The 23,137-nt window shown below is 40.6% G+C and overlaps 1 protein-coding gene across 5 annotated transcripts in view; it reads left to right on the top strand.

The window, feature by feature from the left end:
- PACSIN2 (protein kinase C and casein kinase substrate in neurons 2) overlaps positions 1–4,111 on the top strand; it is a 196,145-nt gene extending 192,034 nt beyond the window's left edge. For all 5 annotated transcript variants that reach the window (XM_089689509.1, XM_089689510.1, XM_089689512.1 and 2 more), the window contains one exon: positions 392–4,111. In XM_089689509.1, coding sequence (XP_089545635.1) covers positions 392–504 — 113 coding nt within the window. In that variant the 3' untranslated portion in view covers positions 505–4,111. The remainder of the gene's footprint in view (positions 1–391) is intronic.
- Positions 4,112–23,137: the final 19,026 nt, after the last annotated feature.

Below are 23,137 nucleotides of genomic sequence, written 5' to 3'. Positions count from 1 at the left end.
GTAAGGAAATTGTTTGGAAAATTTTAGAACCCTAATCATCTCTCTGGCTTGCAGTTTGAGATGGACATAACTGAGGATGCAGCCTACCTATCCACTGGAGACTAGTGACATCAAAGATAATGCAGCCTGTCCATGTTTCAAAAAAATTACATAGCTGAGAATGCAGTCTATCCATTCAACCGAGAACACAGACATTGCTGAGAATGCAGACTATCCATTCACTAGAGATAAGCAACATCACTTTAGAATGCAACCTATTCAATTACTAGAGATTTGTGACATATCTGAGAATGCAATAGAGAACAGAGACATCAAACTAAGAATGAAGCATTTCCATTTCCTAACGACCAATGATATCACTAATGATGCCTTTGGCTTTTCTCCATTACAGGTGAGGAATTGACGAAAATCGAAGACGAGGATGAACAGGGTTGGTGCAAAGGCCGTTTGGATGGTGGACAAGTGGGCTTGTACCCTGCAAACTATGTGGAGGCAGTGCAGTGACATTCAAGCCCCTTCCCCTCCCGCCTCTAGCGTGCACCTAGTTCTCGTAATGACCTGTAATCTGTTCACTGGGAGTTCAATGCAACATAACCTGTATATATTATTATATAAGGAAGATATGGTTGACTCTAGGAATGAATTAACCTACATTCAATAGAACTGGGAATCTTGATGTTTTTGATTTTAACTTTTTTTTTTTTCTTTCCCTCCCATTTTTCAAAGCCAAGGCACTGTTACTTTTAACAGTATCGGTCTTTTGTTTTGAAAAGGGCCCATTGCAATTAAGTGCAAAATCAGCACATCGAGGAAGCAACAGTCCTGCTTGTTTCTTGCTGTATTTTTTTTTTCCAATTTAACTTTATTTTTATTGGTCGCTGTTGTGGGCAGTGCCTTGCATTGATCCTGCTCGTTCACTTCTTAGTATGATTTGTTGGAAGTGACCTTTTCTGTAATGTGGATTATATATTTTTTTAAGCGTTGCAGTTCTGTAATTTTTTTTCTTGTTTTTATGTTTTTTGTTTTGTTTTTTTTTTTTTGTCTTATTTAAAGGTGGGCAGAAAAGTGTTTTTTGTTTTGTTTTTTTTTCTGCGGAAGGGTGGAGGTTTAGATGCTCAATTTTGCATTATAAAGCATACATTTTTGTGCTCAGTTTTATCTTATAAGGCAGCCATGTGACTCCTTTAGTTGGCAGCCCAGCCTTAGGTAATAGAAGGATAGTGTTGTATTTATCTAGAGTCTGTTACAGGAAATTGTGGCAGACCCTAAAATCCTATTGCTGGGTTTACGTCATTAAGGGCGTTATTTATTATTGTTTTTGTTTTTTTATTTTCCCCAGTTTAGCAGCCAAATTGGCTTTTGTATGTAGAATCCTAAAGTTGCCCTTTTTAGCGTTTCATTTTTCCAATTTGTGTTCTGTCATTGTTTCAGCTTATTCATGTTTCAAAATAAAATCCTGATTGCTTAATTCTGGTCCTTTTAAATGACGTTTGCAGGTGAAACATTCCGTATTTATATTCCAGAGCCTGGTGAGGGTTTAAACCTCTCCCTACTCCAAAGATTGAAAAAAATGTGACTTTACATACACTTTATTAATTTTTCTGGCACATTTGACAGAATAAAAGCTCTGTTGGAGTCAGATGGAGGACCATTTTTTAATTTCCCTCCCTAACTGCTGAAATCCAGCAGCAGGTAGTTTCCGGGACCAGTCAGCTTGGGTTGTGGAATGTGCAGCCTGGTTACTTCTTTAAGCTGCTACTTGTTCCTAAACAGAGACCCCTTTTTTTCTTCTGCAAGTAGGTCAGTAATGCTGACTGGATGGAAGAGATTTACATAGTAACTAAAAACAGAATGTTTATTATTCAGTGTTTTTTTGTTTTTCTTTAAGTCATTAATATGTCTTTAGATCATCCAATCAAATTTCAGGTGACTTTCCTGTTGGTCTAAAGCAAAAGTATTATGAAATTCCTAGGGCCAACAGAGAAATTTAAATATTTAATCTATGCTTCTAACGCTGGGAAAGGGCTTTTGGTGTATTTCTTTTGTTCCACCTTCCGTAGACTTTATGCAGAAAAATTAATAAAAAAATAAACCTTAGAGCTGTTCTAGTTTTACAAATGTTGACTTAAAAAAAAGCTACATATGTGTCAAGACTTTCTTCATGTCGTCATCTACTGTACAAGTACCCAAACGCTGTGTTTAGAGTAATGTGCGTTTGTGTGTCTATGAATAAACAAAATATAACTATTTATGCCTCTATATCTAGATATATTGACCATTTTTTGACTAATTCCGAAGAGAATCCTTTAAAAGCGCATGTTGTCTCGTGAATTTCATGACAGACTATGCCTGGAGACTGTTATCGATTCTAGATCTTCGATCCTTCCTAGTTTTTTGCTGTATCATAGTCTTAAGTATTCTGTGATTCTGAAAAAATTTTAGTAATAAATTACAAAAAAAAGTGTTGTGACATGTACTTTTGGAATTTGGTGAGATGTACTGAATAAGCTTTTGTTTTGAGGGTTCCATGTGGATTTCCTGTAGCTAAACACTGTATAGTCTTCCACAGCGCCTAAATGGAAAGTATCCGGAAAGGCTGGTCTCATAAAGCAGAATTCTTTTTCCTGATGTGGTCAGAGAAAGATCACCCTATGAACTTGTACATCGGTAATTCTGATCTACAACCACTCTCATTGTAATACAGTGGATTCTTGGTGATCAGGCTGGATCCCTGCTCTGTATCATAAAGCCCAACTGAAATTTAGTTTAAGGGCCTGTGTTGATGGGATTTGGCCATGTCTCTCTGACTTTATTTTAAGATGCTTCTGAGATCATTCAGAAGTCATTGAAAAGTGCATGTGAAATGCAGCTGACCTACTTCAAGCAGAATTTGCATTTCCATAGACTAGGAATTGAAAAATTATGAACAAAAACCTGTCAACACATGCCCTATATCAGCTAATTGCGTTTTAGGTGTTAAATAAGAAATATTTGTACAAAATCTAAGTTTTTCTTTAGAGTATAAAAATCTGTCCCTGCTATGAGGCTGCAGAATAAGGGCCCTTGGTCTCGCTCTGTGTGGAAGCAGTGGTTTCTCTGTAGAGGTCCTACCCACCCTTGATAAAGAGCTAGAACTCTCCAATAAACAGGGGGCATGAGAATTACTGATTTGCAAAACTTATAGGTCTGACAAAGCAGGGGGATGTTGGGACTCTGCAGAGAGAACACAGCTTCTGTATTGAGAGCAGGGAGGGTCATTTCCTGCAACAGGCTATTCTACTTGTCTTGTGGCCTGATACTTTGCTTAGCTTTTGTTCTGATACACCTTCAATGTATCTAGCTGATTTAAACTTACAGTTGGAATTTAGCAGGTGTGGTCTCACTCTTAAAACACCAGCCTTTACCCAAAACTGATATTTTGAGTTACTCAAGAGTTTCTAATATATCTTGGGGTGAGTTCCAGCATCAATACCCAGTTGCTGGTGTTCCAATCTCAACTCACTTCCTTTCTATGGAGCCCAACTCCTCTCACTGCAGCAAGAGCAGACTTACTACTGCTCCAGAGTAGGACTTTTCCTCCGCCCACCCCAGCAGGAGTCACCTTCTCTCACTGCAATGGGAGGAGTTTGATTCTCTATCTACTAACTGCATCTTTAAACCTCAAACAGGGAGACTGAGGCCTTCCTTTAATTTCTATGACGAGTGGGCCAAGCTGGAAACTTTGACCTAAATTTTTGCTGGGTTTCCTGTAAGGTTATGGTTAATGCTTAGTGTTGAGTAGACTGACCCTTTTAAATCCTTGCCCCTTTTAGGAGCAAAGTGCTTTTTTGGGGGCAGAAGAACAAATGTGATCTGAATGGAGATGCTCAAAAACACCACACATGCAGCATGAGAGAAGTCTCCTGATCTATTGATGTATTACTGTCTATAGCATAATGTTTCTATTTGCATTTAATGGAAAAGCTGTTGTTGAGGAAAGTCTTTACTGCATACTATAGCACAAGTAACTGTACACAGAGCTGATTGTGGTATATTCGGTAAGTTGTGCCACACAAGGAACATTTTGGCTGTAATCTTATTAAAGGAATACAAATATATTTTATTCAAATTCTCCCAGTGTGTGTCTGTTGTTATTTAGCATGCTGTTTTCTTTGTGTATTCTTGTGTGTGTGACAGATACTGTATATGCATTGTACACTCACCAGCCACTTTATTAGGTACACCTGTTGAATTGCTTGGTAACACAAATTGCTAATCAGCCAATCACATGGCAGCAACGTAATGCATTTAGGCATGTAGACGTGAGGACAGCTTGCTGAAGTTTAAACCAAGCATCAGAATGGGGAAGTAAGGGGATTTAAGTGACTTTAAATGTGGCATGGTTGTTGGTGCCAGATAGGCTGGTCTGAGTATTTCAAAAACTGCTGATCTACTGGGATTTTCACATACAAACATCTTTTAGGGTTTACAGAGAATGGTCCAAAACAGAGAAAATATCCAGTGAGCGGCAGTTGGGTGGACAAAAATGCCTAGTTGATGTCAGAGGAGAATGGACAGACTGGTTGCTGAGACATTCAGCTGGTAGGATCAGTAAACATGAAAGCATCTATCCATCCTGCCTTGTATCAACAGTTCAGGCTGGTGTAATGATGTGGGGGATATTTATTTATTTATTTTTTTTTGGCACTAGCCAGGTATACCTAATAAAGTGGCTGGTGAGTGTTTTATATACATTATATATTTTTGAAGTAATTGTATGGGAAGGTAAACTAGGATCTCAGCATATAAGTACATCATTACAGCAGACCTGAGGACAGGAACACACAGGTACAGTACTCAGCATAAATGAGTACACCCCAACAGATTTGTCAGTAAACCTTTACTTTCAGAATCAACATTTTCTATGTGACACTATACTACAAAATACTCCCACAAATGTGTGCCATTGATTGCAAACAAGATTTGTTAATTTGCACTCAAAAAACATGGTCAATCAAGACCATGTTGCAAAAATGAATACACCCCAATGAAAGTCTTAGGACCAAAGCTAAATTTTAGACAAAATCCTAATTAATAAGAATTCAACTACAGGTGAGTCTAATTATTCATCAAACAGGTGTCCAGCAGACAGTTGATTATAAAAGGGCATTACTTAACCACTTGCCTTCCTGAGGATTTTCCCCCCCCCTTCCTGACCAGGCCATTTTTTGCGTTATGGCGCTGCGTTACTTTGACAATTGCGCGGTCATGCAGCGCTGCACCTAAATGAAATTTCCGTCCTTTTTTTGCCCAAGAGTTGAGCTTTCTTTTGGTGATATTTGATCTTCTGAATGTTTTTTTGCACTATAAACAAAAAAATACCAACAATTTTGAGAAAAAAATATTTTGGACTTTTTGCTATTAAACATGCCCAGTAAAACATTTTTAATCAAGTTTAGGTCAAAATGTATTCTGCTTCATGTTTTTGCTAAAAAAATAAAAAAAAATCCCAATACGTGTAAATTAGTTAGTTTACGTGAAAGTTATAGCATTTACAAATGGTGGTATAGATACTGGGTTTTTTTTTTTCTACTAGTAATGGCGGCGATCAGTGACTTTTAGCGGGACTGCAGCGGCCATTCTGACACTTGAGGAGAACTAACTTGGTGTCACTGACATCCCCAGTGACACCAATACAGTGATTAACTATGTGCAGGGAGTTTTACTAGGGGGTGGGGGATGTGTGCTTTACTGTAAACACACTTCTTGGGATGGCTGTGCTGTGCACAGCCATCCCGAGCAGTGTGCCCGAGCTGACAGCGAGGAAGACTGTAAACAAAACCAGTCTTCCTCCCCGTCGGTAATTACCGCCCGGGACCCGGTGATTGACATCCGCTGCCTCAAATGGTGGCATGGGTAATGCGCTCACGCCCCCCTACCCAGAAATGCAAAATCTGACACACACACTCACACACACACTCACACACTCTTTCACGCAGAGGTGCGCCCTGTAGCAGTATTTCTGCTATAGGGTGGTCCTTAAGCGGTTAAAGAAAACCCCTTCCCATTTCATGCTGTCAGCAATAGCACCACATGAAAGAAAAATGTCACAAGGCCTGAGAGGGAAAAGCATTTCTTTACACAAGAAAGGTGACGGATACAAGAAGATCAGTAAAGCTTTACTTATCAGTCAGAATACTGTAGCAAAAGTGCTACAAAAATTGACAAAGATGGAACTGCAACCATCTTGCAGAGATGTCCAGGCCGTCCATGGAAGCTAATACCTCGACAGGAGCGTCTTCTGATGAGAAGGGTTGAAGAAACTTGCCATGCAAGTTCACTGCGGTTAGCGAAAGAAGTAGAAAACCAAACGGGTGATTTTGTTTCCCGTGACACAATACAGTGCGCACTGCAGAGGAATGGCATGCATGGGTGTCATCCACGAAGGAAGCCTCTCCTAAAGCCCATGCACAAAAAAGCCCACCTGGAATTTTCCAGGGCCCATGCTGAAAAAGACAGACTACTGGGACTCTGTAGTGATAAGACCAAGATAAATGTTTTTGGAACTGATAGCTTCAAACCTGTATTGTGTTGCAAAGGTGAGGAGTACAAAGAATAATGCTTGGTGCTTACAGTGAAATATGGTGGTGGCAGTGCCCTGTGGCTGCATGAGTGCTTCTGGTGTCGGGGAGCTGCATTTCATTGATGGTATCATGAATTCACAGATGTCCTCTATATTGAAAAAGAAGATGCTACCATCACTCCGTGCCCTTGGTCATTGTGCACTTTTTCAACATGGCAATGATCCAAAACACATCTAAGCCACTGCTGCATTTCTGAAAACCAGGGTGAAAGTGATTCAGTAGCCAAGTATGTCTCCTGATCTGAACCCAATCAAATACCTATGGGGAATTCTGAAGAGACAAGTTGAGCATCACTCTCCATCCAGCATCCAGGCTCTATAAGAGGTCGTTTTTGAAGAATGGAAAAAGATGTTGCAATATGTCGCCCACTTGTCCATTCCATGCCTAGCAGACTTGGTGCTGTTATTACAAGTCATGGAGGTTATACAAAATACTAGTTGTAGTAGTCTTTGTGGCGAGTATTCATTTTTGCATCAGCTAATTTGAGTAAAACTGAAGATTTTGTAATGTTATATTATTAACCTTACTTTCATGTAATGAGCTTAACAAATGGTCTATAAAACTCAGTTTTGTCAAAATGTTGGATATTGTTCTTGTGTTCAGTGGGATATTGATTAAAATCTTACTTTTGAAAAGGGGTGTACTCATTTATGCTAAGTACTGTACATTCATATTAAAATGTCTGTTAACTTCTTGCCTTTTAACCTCCCTAGCGGTATTCCCGAGTGTAGCTCGGGGTAAAATGTCACTGCCAAAAGCGGTAACCACGAGCTACACTTGGGCTTACCATGCGGCGCTGCATAGGGAGTCCCTGCAGAGCTTACCTTGTCCTTCGCTCCCACGATGTGTCCCCTGCAGCGTCCCCGGCCATCTCCTCCAGCCGATGCCGGCATCTGGCTTCTGTGTTCCAGTCCCTGTGACATCCCTGTGACGTCGTTAATTTGAAAATTAAAAAAAAGTAATTTTTTTCAAAACACATTTTTCATAGTAAAACATTGCTGTTTCAACCTATTTCACATACATATTGTCCCTAGTGCTTTGTCCTGTGCCCTGCCTGCATTTTGTCTGTTATTTCTGCCTGGAAACTGAGAAATGTCCATGGCATCCAAAAAGTGTTCCTTTAGGTCAAAAGCGGGTTTAGATCAGCTAGAGAACAGCGATAGTAAATCGGAACCACATTCGTGGGGAAATTCGTCATCAGACACTGAAAACGATTTTGCGACTTTGCTCAGCAATGTACGAACTTGGCGCTCTATTTCAAATTTCAGTGTTTTCGGTTTGATTATATTATTGAATTAAATGTATTATTATTATTTTTTATGATTATTTATTAAATTATAATTTATGATTTCGTGTTTAAAATTTTATCATACCCGGGATGTTTAATAGACTCTTGTTCGGACAGATTTCAGTGAGTTATTCCTAAAAATTACAGCCTACAATAAAAAAACTACATATTTCCATGCAAAATAATGGTACCGCTTTCAGCACCAAAAATCTGAAATAATCATACCACCAGGGAGGTTAAAATAACACAAATTCTTCCTTCAAGTGCTACCCCACCTTTATCCACGTGCAATACTGAAGGGGAATGATGGCCAGAGAACCTACGCACAGTTTGTCTGACCAGACTCCAGATTTCTAACAAGTCCTAAAACCCTTATATTTGTTGAGAGATTTTCCTTTATGATATGTCCACAAAATGCAACAGGAAGTGAGAAATTACCCTCCTAGACAGTTGTTTACAAGAACAGGTATTCCTGTATGATGTTTTACCTTCACCTCTTGCTTTGGTGACAACTCAAAAATGTTGGACTTCCCATTACTTTGTATCTTGGTGATAATGCCTAGAAGGACAGATTGTGTGTTTTATCTACCAATTAGAAAAACAGAGCAATAAAACCTTATGCGGAGGCTTTCATTGATGACCCCTTCTGAAAATGTCAGTTGGTTTGCCAATATGCTGAGTCAAAGGCTTTAACACTTTCTGACTCATAAAAAGTATGCAAATCTGAAAAGTCAGTAGTCCTCATCTGCATTATTGTTTGAGTTAGTGGCTAAAACATTTAAAGCCAGGGCATCAGTATACCATCCAGGCAAAATGTATTTGCAAAACGAAGTTAGCAGATGAAGACTCATTCTTCAATAGGTGAAGGTTTCCTATAAAAGTTATGATTTCTGGTACACAATTTCTCCACCCTGTACCCATAGCAAACGTTGCCAACCATTGCATCAACGCTTAAAACAGCCAATAGGAAATCCTTCCTAAAAGAATGGTTATATGATATCAGCCAATAGGGAGGATATAAACAGAGGGCTCTGTGGTTGAAATCATGTGACCAATGCTGTTGATCTTGTGACGTGCACTGTAGCGATAATAGAGCAGTGTTTTATTCAGAAAAGGTTAGTAATTAAGCTACACTATCATCATGTAGATATATCTTGGTCCAAAAGGTCAGGATGGGGGCTGGATTATCAGGCCATAGGAACCCTTTAAAATTTAGTTATGCCACCCCCCCCCCCCCAAAAACAAAAATTAAAAGTCAGCAGCTACAATTACTGTGGCTTCTGACTTTTAATAGTAGGACACTTACCTGTGCATGCATTCAGCGATGTCCTCACCCCGAGCCGATTATTCATTTGGCTGTTGGCTGCTGGTACCACCATCTTGACTAAGGGAAACCGGCAGTCTCCTACTGTGCTTTTTGAATGGGTTACAGCAGGGGTGGGCAACTGTGACCCTCCAGCTGTTGGTGAACTAAAAGTCCCATCATGCCTCTGCCTTTGGGAGTCATGCTTGTAACTCAGTTTTGCAATGCCTCATGGGACTTGTAGTTCTACAACAGCTGGAGGGCCACAGTTGCCCACCCCTGGGCTACAGTCCTCTGAGACCTTGGAAGTGTCCCAGAGGGCTGTGGGGGTGTCAAACTTCCAGCTCAGTTTGCCGTGGTGAACTCTGCCAGAAGTGGGAGTAGGTACTTGTCAAAACCAGGAACCTGCTCTCCCCTCCCCCCCCAAAAGGTGCCAAATGTGGTAGAAGAGGGGGGAGGAGGCAGAAAAGTAGACTTTTAAGCAATCACATCTTTGTGTGTACTTTAAACCAAAGACCAGTTAAAGGCATCAGTTAAAGTAGTGCAGGAACCTTTTTAAAGTTGCTGTGACATTAAGTTGTACATATTTGAATGGTTGTCATTGAAAAACACTGGGTGCGATTTGTCATGATACTTTATTGTCCAAAGTCACATGACAAGTCACATAAGTGTGCATGAAGCCTAAGACAAATACCTTGCCCCCAGCACATGGAGTGTAGGTATTTATGAACAGTATAATGACAGGGCAGGGATATTGTATCACTTACTGATCCTGTCACATGTCCTGTTCTACCAGACCAAGCTGCAAAGAAAACTTATGGAAGATATGATTAAAAATGGACACACAAAAAGCATTACTAATTTTTTAATTTGTGTTACACGTGGCTATTCCATGGTCCTGATAAATTTAATTTCACTTAATTTTTATTATAAAATAAAGACCCTAAGCCTCAGTAGGGCCAATTTAAGGTAGGAGCCAATTAACCTACCAGTGTGTCTTTGGAGTATGGGTGGAATATAGAGAACTCCACGCAGACATGGAGAACATGCAAACTCCAGGCAAGTGGTGCTGTGGTTGGGATTCAAACCAATGACCTTAGTACTGCCAGGCAGAAGCGCTAACCATTTAGTCGCTGAGCTCCTTTTCACATGTTTACTAGGCTGATCTTAGCTGCTTTACTGAAAAAACCCTGTCATTGGTGAGACTTCATCCACCCCAATCAGAGTTGCTGTGTGACGTTTCATTTGGAGAATATCAAGATAAAATGTTCTGCTTTCTTTTTAGGAAACCCATAATTCTCTGTGAATCGATGGGTGCATTCTGTATATCAAATGTTTATTAGTAAAATAAAGACTTTGGACATGGATATTAAAAAGATTTCATATGTGGTAGTTTAAAAATGTTAAAGTAGTAGTTTAAAATAAAAAACAAATTTTGACTTAAAGCCATCCGGTCCAGGTGCTTTATTCACCTTTATCCTGTCTAAATATTTCTGGACCATATAAATTTTGAGCCAATGTGTTTCATTTGGGATTATGTCATTATCATCCCTATTATGGATAAGAGCTCCCCCATGCTCCTTTGTATACACAGAGCAGAAGAAGGTATTTAATAAATTTGCCTTCTCTTTGTCCTCGGTCACCCACTCTAGATAATTTTGTGAAGGGCCTACGTGCTCGGACCGGACCTTTTTACTATTAACAAATTTGAATGTTTTTGAGGTTGTCCTACTTGCAATTTGTCATTCATTTTGAATTTTTGCAGCCTTGATTTTCTTTTTACACATTTTTATTACTCCTTGTAACATTTAAATGATGATCGTGTTCCTTCATTGTATATTCTAAAAGCTCTTTTCTTCATTTTATAGCTTTTTTAACTTTGGCCATGAGCCGCATAGGTTTTATTTTTAGCCTTTTAAACTTATTGCCCATGGGAATATATTTTGCAGTAATTTTGAAGAATTCCCTTTTCTGTTCTGTGTTCATTTATTCCAATATTCCCTCCCAGTCTAAAGCCTAGCGCACACAGGACAAATGTTGGGTGGCAATGTTGAGTTCAATAGAAACGGGCCGACATTCAGTCTGTGTGTACAGCAGCTGGTCTGACAGAAGTGAAGGGGCATGACCGAAAAAGGTCTGCCGATCTGCTGACCGAGGTGTTCTGGCAGGGGGTCTTTGCCTTGTCAGAAAACAATAGCTCAGCGGGGGAGATTTCTGACTGTTAGAACAGCAGCTCCTCCTGAGCTCTGCAGTTTTTTTTTTTTGTTTAGCTTGCTGGGTTAGAGGAAAAGAAAAAAAAATGCTAGTGTGTACCAGGCTTAAGTCTTGGAGAGCAGCCTTGGAAAATTTGCTCTCCTAAGGTTAAGTGTTTTTATCTTTCCTGTTTGGATTTGTTGTTTACGGCTAGCATTAAATTAAATAATGTTATGGTTACTGCTACCTAGATGTTTGGTTATATAAACGATAGTAATAAGCTCTGCATGGTTAGAGATTACCAGGTCCAGCAGAGCATCATTTGTAGTCGGGACCTCTATGAACTGTGCCAAAAATTTGTTTTGTAATGTATATATTTTTGCCCTTTCTGGCAGTGCCGTTACTCCAGTCAATTTCAGGGTAGTTAAAACACCCATTATCATCACTATGCCAGCCCTTTCTATCTGTGCATAAAGCTGAGTCCCCACCTCCTCATTACCACTGGGTGGCCTATAATAATGCTTTAGCCTCATCACACTCTCTATCAACTAGGTCTCCGTTCACACTCGCTCTGAGATCACTTCTCACATAGACAGACACCACCACTTTTCCTTTTTACCCTTCTCTGCGAAAGAGAGCATAGCCAGGAATATTAAAAGCCCAGTCATTGGAAGAATGAAGCCAAAATTCAGCAATACCAATTAAATCATAGTTCTCTTTGTGCACCAAAGCTTCCAACTCACCTGTTTTGCTTGGCAGACTTCTGGCATTGGTGAACAAACACTTTAATTCATTTTCACATTTTGCACATGTAATTTTTTTGTAGAACAAATAGTACCATTACCAGTGGTTGTTTGTTGCATTAGAACCTTCTTATCACCTGTCAAAGCCCTTCCTCTATCTTCCCCCATTCAACCCACCAACAGGGACTGACCCATGTCTGCCCCATTATAATCTAATTCACTCTTCCCCCTCATGTGTTAAGGTTCATTGTAGGAAAGTGCTGTGATTGGTGTGTGAAAGGCCCCCTTTAGTTTTCCATGTTCTGTGGGACAGAAGAGTGCATTTATGCAGCAGATGTATACAACCCTGTACTGGGACACTGCTTGTACCATCTCTTCTTTAGATAATCTACCACCTCGTTTGTCTGTTGGAATACAGTGTTCATGTGTTTTGTGCAACAAGTTCATCAGTATTAAATAGAGATATTCTACCAGTAGAGGGTAGTGTTTATATGTTTGTAGCTGCATCTATGGTATACTCTGTCTTTTCTCTGAATAAAGTTTCCTATTTCCTTGTTGCAGAGAAGCAACAAAGCACATATGGACTGTGCAATGTCTGTTCTGTAGGGCTATATACAGAATCTCCAACATTGTTTGATGTGGGAGAATTAGCATAGCAAAGAAAGTTATCCAACACTAAGGCTGGCCATACATGCTTAGATTTTTCTCAGTTCAACAGATTACTCCGTCCAAACAGCATGGACAGTGGAATCTGCACTGCTGTTTACTGTATGTAGAGAGTTTCAGCACTCATTGACTACATCTGATGATACATAGGATATGCAGTACTACCCCCTTAAGGGTTGCTGATGAATTGAGGCCCCCTCTAGTCCTGCACAGCCAAGCAATCCATTCCACACAAGCTTGCGTTCAAAGTCAGAAATCTGTCCTTGAGCTTTTGTTTTGTTTGAGGGAATTTAACTGGGATAGGGTAAGAGGGGTATAGGATGCCCAAGGGAAACTGATAACTGAGGACAAACTTCATGAAACTATTCTCAAGCTTTTCTTCTGCAACAGTCTCTGTTGGAGCGCTAGCCAGCATCTCCTTAAATTTACCACCCCAGACCCTAGATGAACTCCTCTTCACCCAGCAATCTGGAGACTTTTCCTGAGCAGGGGATCTGACTCCTGTCTCTTTAAATGAGGTGAACAGTCACTAGTATGGGGCAAATATTGTTTCCCACCAGAGTGCTCCTTACCCTATCTGCCCAGGGGGTGCAATAGTACTCTCAGATTTTCTCCTGTACCGCTTACGGGTTGGCCACTGCTACCAGGCCTATCAGCTGGGCTGCTCCATACCTGCCATACAGGTGGTCCTCACTCAGGGGGCTAGTGAGCTCTGAGTTTTCTGCCTTTCCAGTTCAAGGCTCGCAGGCAGGCTCCATCCTACTAGGCCCCCTGGCAGCCTTCCTCCTCTAGCCTCACATCTTCCTACTCCATATTACACCTGACCTTTCCACCACACTCTTACACTTTTAAGGGAGTCCCAGCCCCTTGCCAAGCTTTCTGTTAGGTATTGGCTGAGGTCCCTCAAGAGTGCAGCCAACCATTCCTCAGATCCACCCACTGCCTCTAAGGCCCTCCTCCGAAAGCCTCAGAGCAGGGGGAAATTCTAGAGGGGCTGGCCTGCAGAGTCTCTCAGTCCTGACCACAATTTGACCCCTCTGGCTATTACACCTGAGCTGCTAACAAGCTCCTGTCTAAGCATTAGGATCTAGCTCCCCCTAGCTAAACTAGGAGGGTGCTACAGATATATAGAATGATACATATAATTGGGTGCTGTAGTGATTTGGACAATAATTTCCCACCCAACTCCTATGATTTATAGGGTGCACTCAGCATGCAGAGCCTGCATAATTACTCTGCTGGGAGCTGCAGCCATCATATACAGCCACCAGTTGAGATGCATTAGAAGATGCAGCTGTATGCGTTGTGCACTTAGGTTGCATAAAGCACCGTAATGCGCACAGACTTATGGTCCAAACACACACTAACTGCATTTAAAGCACACTGTATGTCCATGTGCAGCTGCATCTTCTAATGCATCTTAATTGATGGCTGTATATAGGTCCTGGAAGAGTTATTACACAAGCTATTCATGCTGTATGGCCCCTGTATGCCATATGAATGAGCCCTAAGGGCGAGTTTACACCATGTCCTAACACATGCGCAGTGCTTTGCTGTGCAGTTCACAAGTGGTTCTGTGTGGTGCAAATTCTGCCCATTCATTTTGAATGGGCTAAAATCGTACTGCACCAAAAGTAGTGCATGTGCTACTTTTTAAAACACACTGCAACCAGATTGCATGGTCCAAAAGTATCGTGTGATCCGATGCGGACAGGTGCGAGCAAATGCACTGCGCTTTTGGGGGGTCATTAACTTTGTAGTGACACCTGCTGAAGATCGTGTTCCTGTGCGATTTCATATGGAGGCATGGTGTGAAACAGCCCCCAGGGTACTCTACATTTCTAACTTTTCTAGCATTTCTAACTTTAAGCGCTGCTTGCATTTTAAGTTAGTCTCCACCTGTTTATAAGACCTTCTTTGTTGGATATCACCAAAACTACAATGGAAGAATTAATAACCAATTAAATAGGATTTAAAACTAAACTGAAACGCCACACCAGCTTACAGTTAACTACCATGAAAAGAAGAAACCAGATGGATTTAAAAAACCTGCCTCATAATGTTGGATCACACAGCCCCGTAGAGCTAAATGATCTTCTAAGGCTGAACTTCAGGATAAGCAAATATTGTCTAAATACAACAAGCATGTGTATATGTATTTGAATTATGGTGTGCTTTGTGTATTTCTTCCATGTCTGTGCAGAAATCCAGTGTGAAACTTTGCCTTTATGCAGGAGCGTAATAAAGACTGATCACTGCTGTTCTTTCTCCTTATGCAGGGTTGGCTGGTCTTGTGTCCGCCCCCTTCTGTAGTTTCCTGCTGGCAGCCTGCAGTAAGTCTAGGTTCACACCTATGTGTTTTCCATTTTGTAGAAATGCACTACAGTCCGTTTAACATGATTTCCTATGGGACACATTCACATCTCTGCGTTTTCACCTGGTGCGTTGTTTTTTGGACAGGGTCAGGGACTTTTTTAAACAGAAAACGTTGCGTTTTTTGGTTCTATAAATGTCAATGGAAATGCTGCAGAAAAGCATGCAGTGTGTTTTTGAGGCATTTTTGATGTGTTTTGCATTTTAATCTGCATAGCAACAAGAAAAACACCCCGCAAAACGCATCAAAAACATGTAAAAAACGCATGTGTAAAAATGCTCCGCTAAAAACCACTGCAGAAATGGATCAAACGCAAACTACACAGGTGAGAACCTAGACTTAGGCTGGCCATACACTATACAATTTTCTTGAGAATTTTGCTTTAGGTTTACCAAAAAACATTATTACGAGGTCAAACCTAAACAACACTATCAGTTGTATCCAATTAGGCAAGCCCTTGCACTACATAGTTGAAGGTAAATCTAAAGGAAATTAGGCAGAATTTGGACAGAAAATTGTATAGTGTATGGCCAGCCTTAGTGTACTTTCTGGGCCCTGCCCAAAGTTCTGCTCTCTGCAGACTATGTAATTATGTCACTGCTACTTCTACAAGGTAGTATCTGGGCTTGCAAAGACATTTTGGTGTATGCAAAGTGGATTGATATCCTTTCTGCCTATTGAAGAATATATGTGAATTAACATTTGCATGCCTTTTACGTCAATGAACCATCCAGGGATCTCCACCTAACAGCAGCACATTCCTTACAGAAGAAAATCACTCTATCTACTACACCTTCTATCAGTTCTGGACAAATGAGGGCACAGTTGTAAATAAACTTTAATCCTCATGTCCGTTATCAAGTGATTAACTGTAATCTGTGCATTACTGTGTCTGTTTTTTAAAATCACTAAATCCAGTCACTCTTTGGCCAATAATTTTTCACCCAGTTTCTTTGATTTTTCAATCAAATTGTGTTGAGCTGTGTGGTGTTGAGAGTGCCACCTACGGTTTGACTTTTGGCCAGCAGGAATAGTCTAGAATTTGAGCCACTCATGGCTAATGTAATGTATTGGATATTAGGGTAAAACCAAGCTGCCATGTTTCAGGAATTAAATATACCCTTTCTCAAGTTATGCCTGCCTGATGTGGCAAAATATCCTCTAAATGTCAATGGAAAAAAAATCTTTATTTTCATTAGATACCGGATGAGTAACTAGAATACATGTACATTTATCCTACACTCTCTAACCCACATCTTTGATTTCCCTCTCTCCACCAGCAGCTTTCCCTCCCCTCTCAAACATGTAGTGGTTATTCACTGGACCCCAACTGTTTGAACAAATTACGGTAAGCACTTGCCCTCCAGAGGGTATCCCCCTACCTGATCAGGCCATTTTTTGTGATATGGCACTGGATTACTTTGACTGAGAATTGCACATGCAACGCTGTACATAAATGAAATTTATGTCATTTTTACCCACAAATATAGTTTCTTTTCAGTGGTATTTGATCACCGCTGCGTTTCTATTTTTTGTGCTATAAAAAAAAAAAGACTGACAATTTTGAAAAAACAAACAATATTTTTTGCTATAAAAATTTTTTAAATATCTAATTTCTTCATAAAGTTAGGCCATAATGTATTCGGCTACATCAACAAACAAAACAAAAAATCCCAATACATGTGAATTAATCGGTTTACGTGAACGCTATAGCGTCTACAAATGGCAGTATATATACTGTAATTTTTTTTTTTATTCTAGTAATAGCGGCGATCAGTGACTTATAGCGGGACTGCATCGGGTATTCTGACACTGGGTGGGAACTGACTGCCACTGACATCCCTAGTGACACTAAATAATAAGGGATCCTCCTGCGCTCATGGGAATAATTGACAAAATACAGCTGCTGTCACTTAGCTGATACCAATAAGTGCAAAATAAAATTAAAAATTAGTGAAGCGCTTGTATCACATGAATACAATCATGTATCTCCATATAGTGTAATTATAAATCAAAGTGACCACTATATATAATAAATGTGTGTTGACTCCCTCTAGTGAAAAGAAAAAATAGTGTCAACCAAAATAGCTAAATAACACACATTAGGAAACTAAATATATAGTGCATAAATCAAATATAATGAACAGAATATATATACGTGAAAACAGAATATTGGCCACATACAATGGTGTCTAAATTATACATAAATGATATATGCCATAGGTGAACAAGACAATATCAAAGGTGAAAAAAATATTCCATGCATGTGACTGTGCTTTAAGCTGGAACACACACGTGATCTCCACTTCTAAGTGCAAGTACTCTCCTTCAAATGGCAGCAATGCCTGCTCACCTCCCTTCCTCGACCCACACAGGGCCTCAAAGCAGTTACCACCTCAGTGGTGTATTCCTCTGGCAGACTCCTTATTCCTCCTCCTCTCTTATGCAACTCATAAAAAGACAAGAAAGCCTTCCATAGTGTAGTAAATTTAATAGGCAAAGTTAAAAATTACAAAGTTTTCCACTCACATGCTCCTTTCCATAAAAAAGCGTTTTTCCCAGCCTGTGGGTAGATATGCATGCACCTGGGGGAATCCAATATGGCCACTGTGTCCGGACATACGTCACCAGGAAGTAGACAAACCGACGCGTAGCGTCACGTGCGTCGTGACTTCATCAGGGTGAAGTCACGACGCACGTGACGCTACGCGTCGGTTTGTCTACTTCCTGGTGACGTATGTCCGGACACAGTGGCCATATTGGATTCCCCCAGGTGCATGCATATCTACCCACAGGCTGGGAAAAACGCTTTTTTATGGAAAGGAGCATGTGAGTGGAAAACTTTGTAATTTTTAACTTTGCCTATTAAATTTACTACACTATGGAAGGCTTTCTTGTCTTTTTATGAGTTGCATAAGAGAGGAGGAGGAATAAGGAGTCTGCCAGAGGAATACACCACTGAGGTGGTAACTGCTTTGAGGCCCTGTGTGGGTCGAGGAAGGGAGGTGAGCAGGCATTGCTGCCATTTGAAGGAGAGTACTTGCACTTAGAAGTGGAGATCACGTGTGTGTTCCAGCTTAAAGCACAGTCACATGCATGGAATATTTTTTTCACCTTTGATATTGTCTTGTTCACCTATGGCATATATCATTTATGTATAATTTAGACACCATTGTATGTGGCCAATATTCTGTTTTCACGTATATATATTCTGTTCATTATATTTGATTTATGCACTATATATTTAGTTTCCTAATGTGTGTTATTTAGCTATTTTGGTTGACACTATTTTTTCTTTTCACTAGAGGGAGTCAACACACATTTATTATATATAGTGGTCACTTTGATTTATAATTACACTATATGGAGATACATGATTGTATTCATGTGATACAAGCGCTTCACTAATTTTTAATTTTATAATACAGTGACACTGTACTGACACTAGGCAGGAAGGGGTTAACATCTGGGGCGATCGAAAGGTTAACTGTGTGCTGTGTGTGTTTTACTGTGTACTTGTGTTTTACTAGGGAGACATGCTATTTTGTATCTGTCTGTTGTGAGAGATACAAAACAGCATGTCCATGCTGACAGGCGAGAGACCTGTGTTGTTTGCACACAGGTCTCTCCCCTGTCAGCTTTACCCGATGATCGCCGAGTGCCGGCTGGGAATCGACAGGCGGGACTCAGTGATTGACATCCCTAGCCGCCAATAGTACTTCTGCTACAGGGTGGAGGGAAAGCAATACTAAAGGCTCAGTTTTTATAAACAAATAACAAACATGTCATACTTACCTGCTCTGTGCAATGGTTGTGCACAGAGCAGCCCCGATTCTCTTCTTCTGGGGTCCCCTGTCTGTGCTCCTGGTTTCTCCCTTCTGTTGGTGCCCCCCAGAGCAAACAGCTTGCTATGGGGGCACCAGAGCTGTTGCGCTCCTGGGCTACTGCTCTGTGTGTCCATTCACAGATGGGGCCGTGACTCAGCCCTGCCCCTTCTCTCCTCATTTGCTCACTGTCTATGAATGACAGCAGTAGGAGCAAATGCTGTCTCAGTCAATGAGGAGGGAGAGTCCCTGGCTCTTGTGCACATCGCTGGATCGCAATGGGGCTCAGGTGCATATTGGGGGAGCTGGGGGGAGTGTTGAACACAGGTTTTTTACCTTCAAGCATAGAATGCATGAAAGTAAAAAACCTTGAGACTTTAGAATAATTTTAAGACCCATCTCACTACTCCCGTTTGCCTCCAAGCTACTTCAGCGCCTTGTCCTCAACCGTATGACTTGCTACCTCACTGATAACAACCTTCTTGCCCCCCTACAGTCTGTCTTCCACCCACAATGTTCCACTGCAACTGTCCTACTAAAATTTACTAATAATCTACTAACTGCTAAAACCAACAGCCATTACATCATACTCCACTACTCCATACTCATACTCTTAGACCTTTCCCCCAGCTAGTGCACCAACCTCATCTGCAGATATTGCCCAAATCATCCTCTCCACTCCTCTCAAGACATCTTTCTCTTTAGCTCCCTTGTCACCTCCTCCCATGCTTGCCTCAAGGACTTCTCTAGAACCTCTCCTATCCTCTGAAACTCCCTACCCCAGTATGTCTGGTTAGCTCCTATACTGTCCGCCTTTAGGCAATCCTTGAAAACTAATTTATTCAGGGAAGCCTACCCCTCCTCCATCAAAAAACTGTACTTTGGCCACCTCCATCAGATCACCACAGCTAGTACTTTTTGTACCACCTCCCCCTCCCTTCAGATTGTAAGCTCCATGAGCAGGGCCCTCCTATTCCTACTGTATTGTAATTGTACTGTCCCCCTTTATATTGTGAAATGTTGTGCAAACTGTTGGCACTATATAAATCCTGTATATCAATATATAATATAATAATGATTTAGAAAGAAAATGTATTTTATGTCCTTGTAAAATTAGGACTTAGACCCCTTTCACACGAATTTTTACATCCGACTGCGCATAGAGGAGAGTGGGCTGTGTCCGTGTCCCCTCTACATAAGTGGAGCAGACACAGATCTGTCATCTTGATCAGCAGGTAGCTCCCCTGCTGAGGAAAACTGATCTGGCCTGTGTGAGGATGCCTTAATAAAAGATTTCTTAATAAAGTATATGCTTGATGTAGTAAGTATTACCATTATTAGTTTTTTTTCTATTGTTACAAATTTAGGGTTGTATTTCTGTCCACCCTTCCCTAAAATTTACACAACTCGGCCACACTGCACAGCCCTGTCTGGCAAGGGAGGATACCTGACTTTTTCTCTGTAACACGTCTAGATCTAACCTATCTCCCAGCCTGTGACTGAACAGTGAAAAGAGAAGCAGCTTATCTCTCTGACTGTGCTTTGTCCTCCTGTCAGCATGTTCCTTGTTAGCTCATGAGCAGTGCAGCACAACTGACTGGTTCCTTGTGCTTCTTTTCCCTCCCACAGTCTAGGATCTGCTGTGTAGGGGATTGCAAGAGGCTGATGCCAAGTCAAATTCAGGCACTTACATTGCCTGTATTTTAAAACAAAATATGATCTATTATTGAATACAGAGCTGCATTAATGTGTCTTTGTTTCTGCATGGAATTTAGTTTTATAACTGGAGCAAAAAAATAAAATACCCTGAAACACGTACATTTACAATGACAATCCACAAATATAATAATGCAAAATCTGATTCATCTCCAGGTTGGATATAGTAGTGGAATTCAATGAGGAAAAAGAATATAGAATGAAGGAGGCAAAAGCAAACCACATAAGCAAACATTGTTCAGTCCTGCAAACACCCAGTTAGAAAATCTGTGAGCCTATAGACCACTTCCCCATCTAAAAGTCTGATGGTACCTGTGGTCAGCTGCTTCCTGCTTCTAACATTGTATGAAGTCACATCTGTGTATTATGTCTGCTACTGAACCACAAAACACGAAGTAAGAAACCCAAGATCACAAGCTGTAGGGCAATAAACTCCATTCTGACTCTTCTGCTGATTCTCTACTACCTCTGCTCATGTATTCTGTATAATTAGGACTGTGGTCTTCCAGAGCAGATGCAGGGTGAGGTGAGAAATGATTAAGGTTCTTGCACTTAACACTGGCTATTTTTTTAAACTTCACAGAAATAACAGAGGAAATGAGGCCATTGTGAAATTAAGAAGTTGAAAGCGTGAGAGCTGTGAAGTGCAGAAATTGAGAACACAAATTTGAGAAGTGGATGAGGACTGGCTTGCACCAATGCTATCCCCCCAGCTTTAAGGTACAGAAAAGGCAGTCTCTTCTCCTAGTTTTGCAATGAAGAAAATAAGGAGTGAAAGATTGATATCGGGTGGGAGTGGGAGGTTGACAGTGAAGGCCAGTAATTCCTAAAGCCTTGTACACACAGGCCAAATTTTGGGTGGTATCAACAGAAACCAACTGATATTTGGCCCATGTGTACACCAGCCTGTCCAACAGAAGCTGGCCAAACAGCTGGCTTCTGTGGAGCAGGCATGCTGGAAAACCAGTATCCGATTGGCATCAGATCAGTGCTGACAGCTAATGGCTGTGAGCACTGACTGATGTGTCCTGTTGGGGGGGACAGTCCCCCGGTCAGAACACAATAGCTCAGGGGACAGATCGCTGTACTAACATTGGATAGTTAGTACAACGAGCTGCCCCCTAGCTCTTGTTTTTTCCGTTCAGCTCGCTTTAGTAGATAAGGTGGTGTAGCGCTAATACCATCTGATACTAGACATAAAAAATATAAATAAAGGTCTCGATATTAAATGGGTGAATACATAAATTATATGAATAAATATATAGGTGTACAGTGGTGCACCTAATGTGTAGCCCAAAAACATACCATCAAGAATGTGACTAAATATAAGTGATAGGTGATATAAGTGAAACAAATATTAACCAAATATAAATACATGTGATCATACATGAACAATATTCATAAATCATATAGCACAAAGTCCCAAACGTATAACTGTGATGAATCAATCTTCGACCGTAAAAATAAATACATGCTCAAGTGCATCAGACCCTCTGTCATCGTCTAGTGTGCATAACAATGTTAGGGCACCTTTACAAAACTCCTCCACTCTCCGAATGGCTCATAAACAGGGAATCAGAGAAAAAGCCACCATAGTGTAATAGAGTAAAGTTTATTATACCATACACAAATGCCAAAGACCTACTCACACATTAAAATGAAGAAGTCACGTGTTATTGTGACGCAACATGTCAGACTAGAGCGTGGTGACGCAATTACGCACGGACGGCAGCCATGTTTGGACCCACTATGCAAGCACCCTGACTGTGGGTTATACAGTTCATGCCTTGTGGGTCTATGACCCAATTTTAATGTGTGCGTAGGTCTTTGGCATTTGTGTATGGTATAATAAACTTTGCTCAATTACACTATGGTGGCTTTTTCTCTGATTCCCTGTTTGAGCCATTGGGAGAGTGGAGGAGTTTTGTAAATGTGCCTTAACATGGTAATGGTTGATTAACCGTGGGCTGTGTGGAAGCTGATCCTGTGTCCATCCAGAGAGTGAAATTCATCCCACCTGGGACTAACTGGTGATCTGTTATGCCTTATGACTCCTTGAGGGTCAAAGACTGGAGGTAAGCGTGCACGCTAGACGGTGACAGAGGGTCTGATGCACTTGAGCACATATTCATTTTCACAGTCGAAGATTGATTCATCACAGTTATACGTTTGGGACTTTGTGCTATATGATTTATGAATATTGTTCATTTATGATCACATGTATTTATATTTGGTTAATATTTGTTTCACTTATGTCACCTATCACTTATATTTAGTCACATTCTTGATGGTATGTTTTTGGGATATACATTAGGTGCACCACTGTACACCTATATATTCATATAATTTATGTATTCACCCATTTAATATCAAGTCCTTTATTTATATTTTTTATGTCTATTATCAC

Source organism: Staurois parvus, unplaced genomic scaffold (assembly GCF_062004578.1).
Source record: "Staurois parvus isolate SC_StPar_1 unplaced genomic scaffold, SC_StPar_1.0 ptg000479l, whole genome shotgun sequence".
Classification (NCBI taxonomy): Eukaryota; Metazoa; Chordata; class Amphibia; order Anura; family Ranidae; genus Staurois; species Staurois parvus.
The sequence above is the reverse complement of the archived record's forward strand: the minus strand, read 5'-3'. Positions and strand labels throughout refer to the sequence as shown.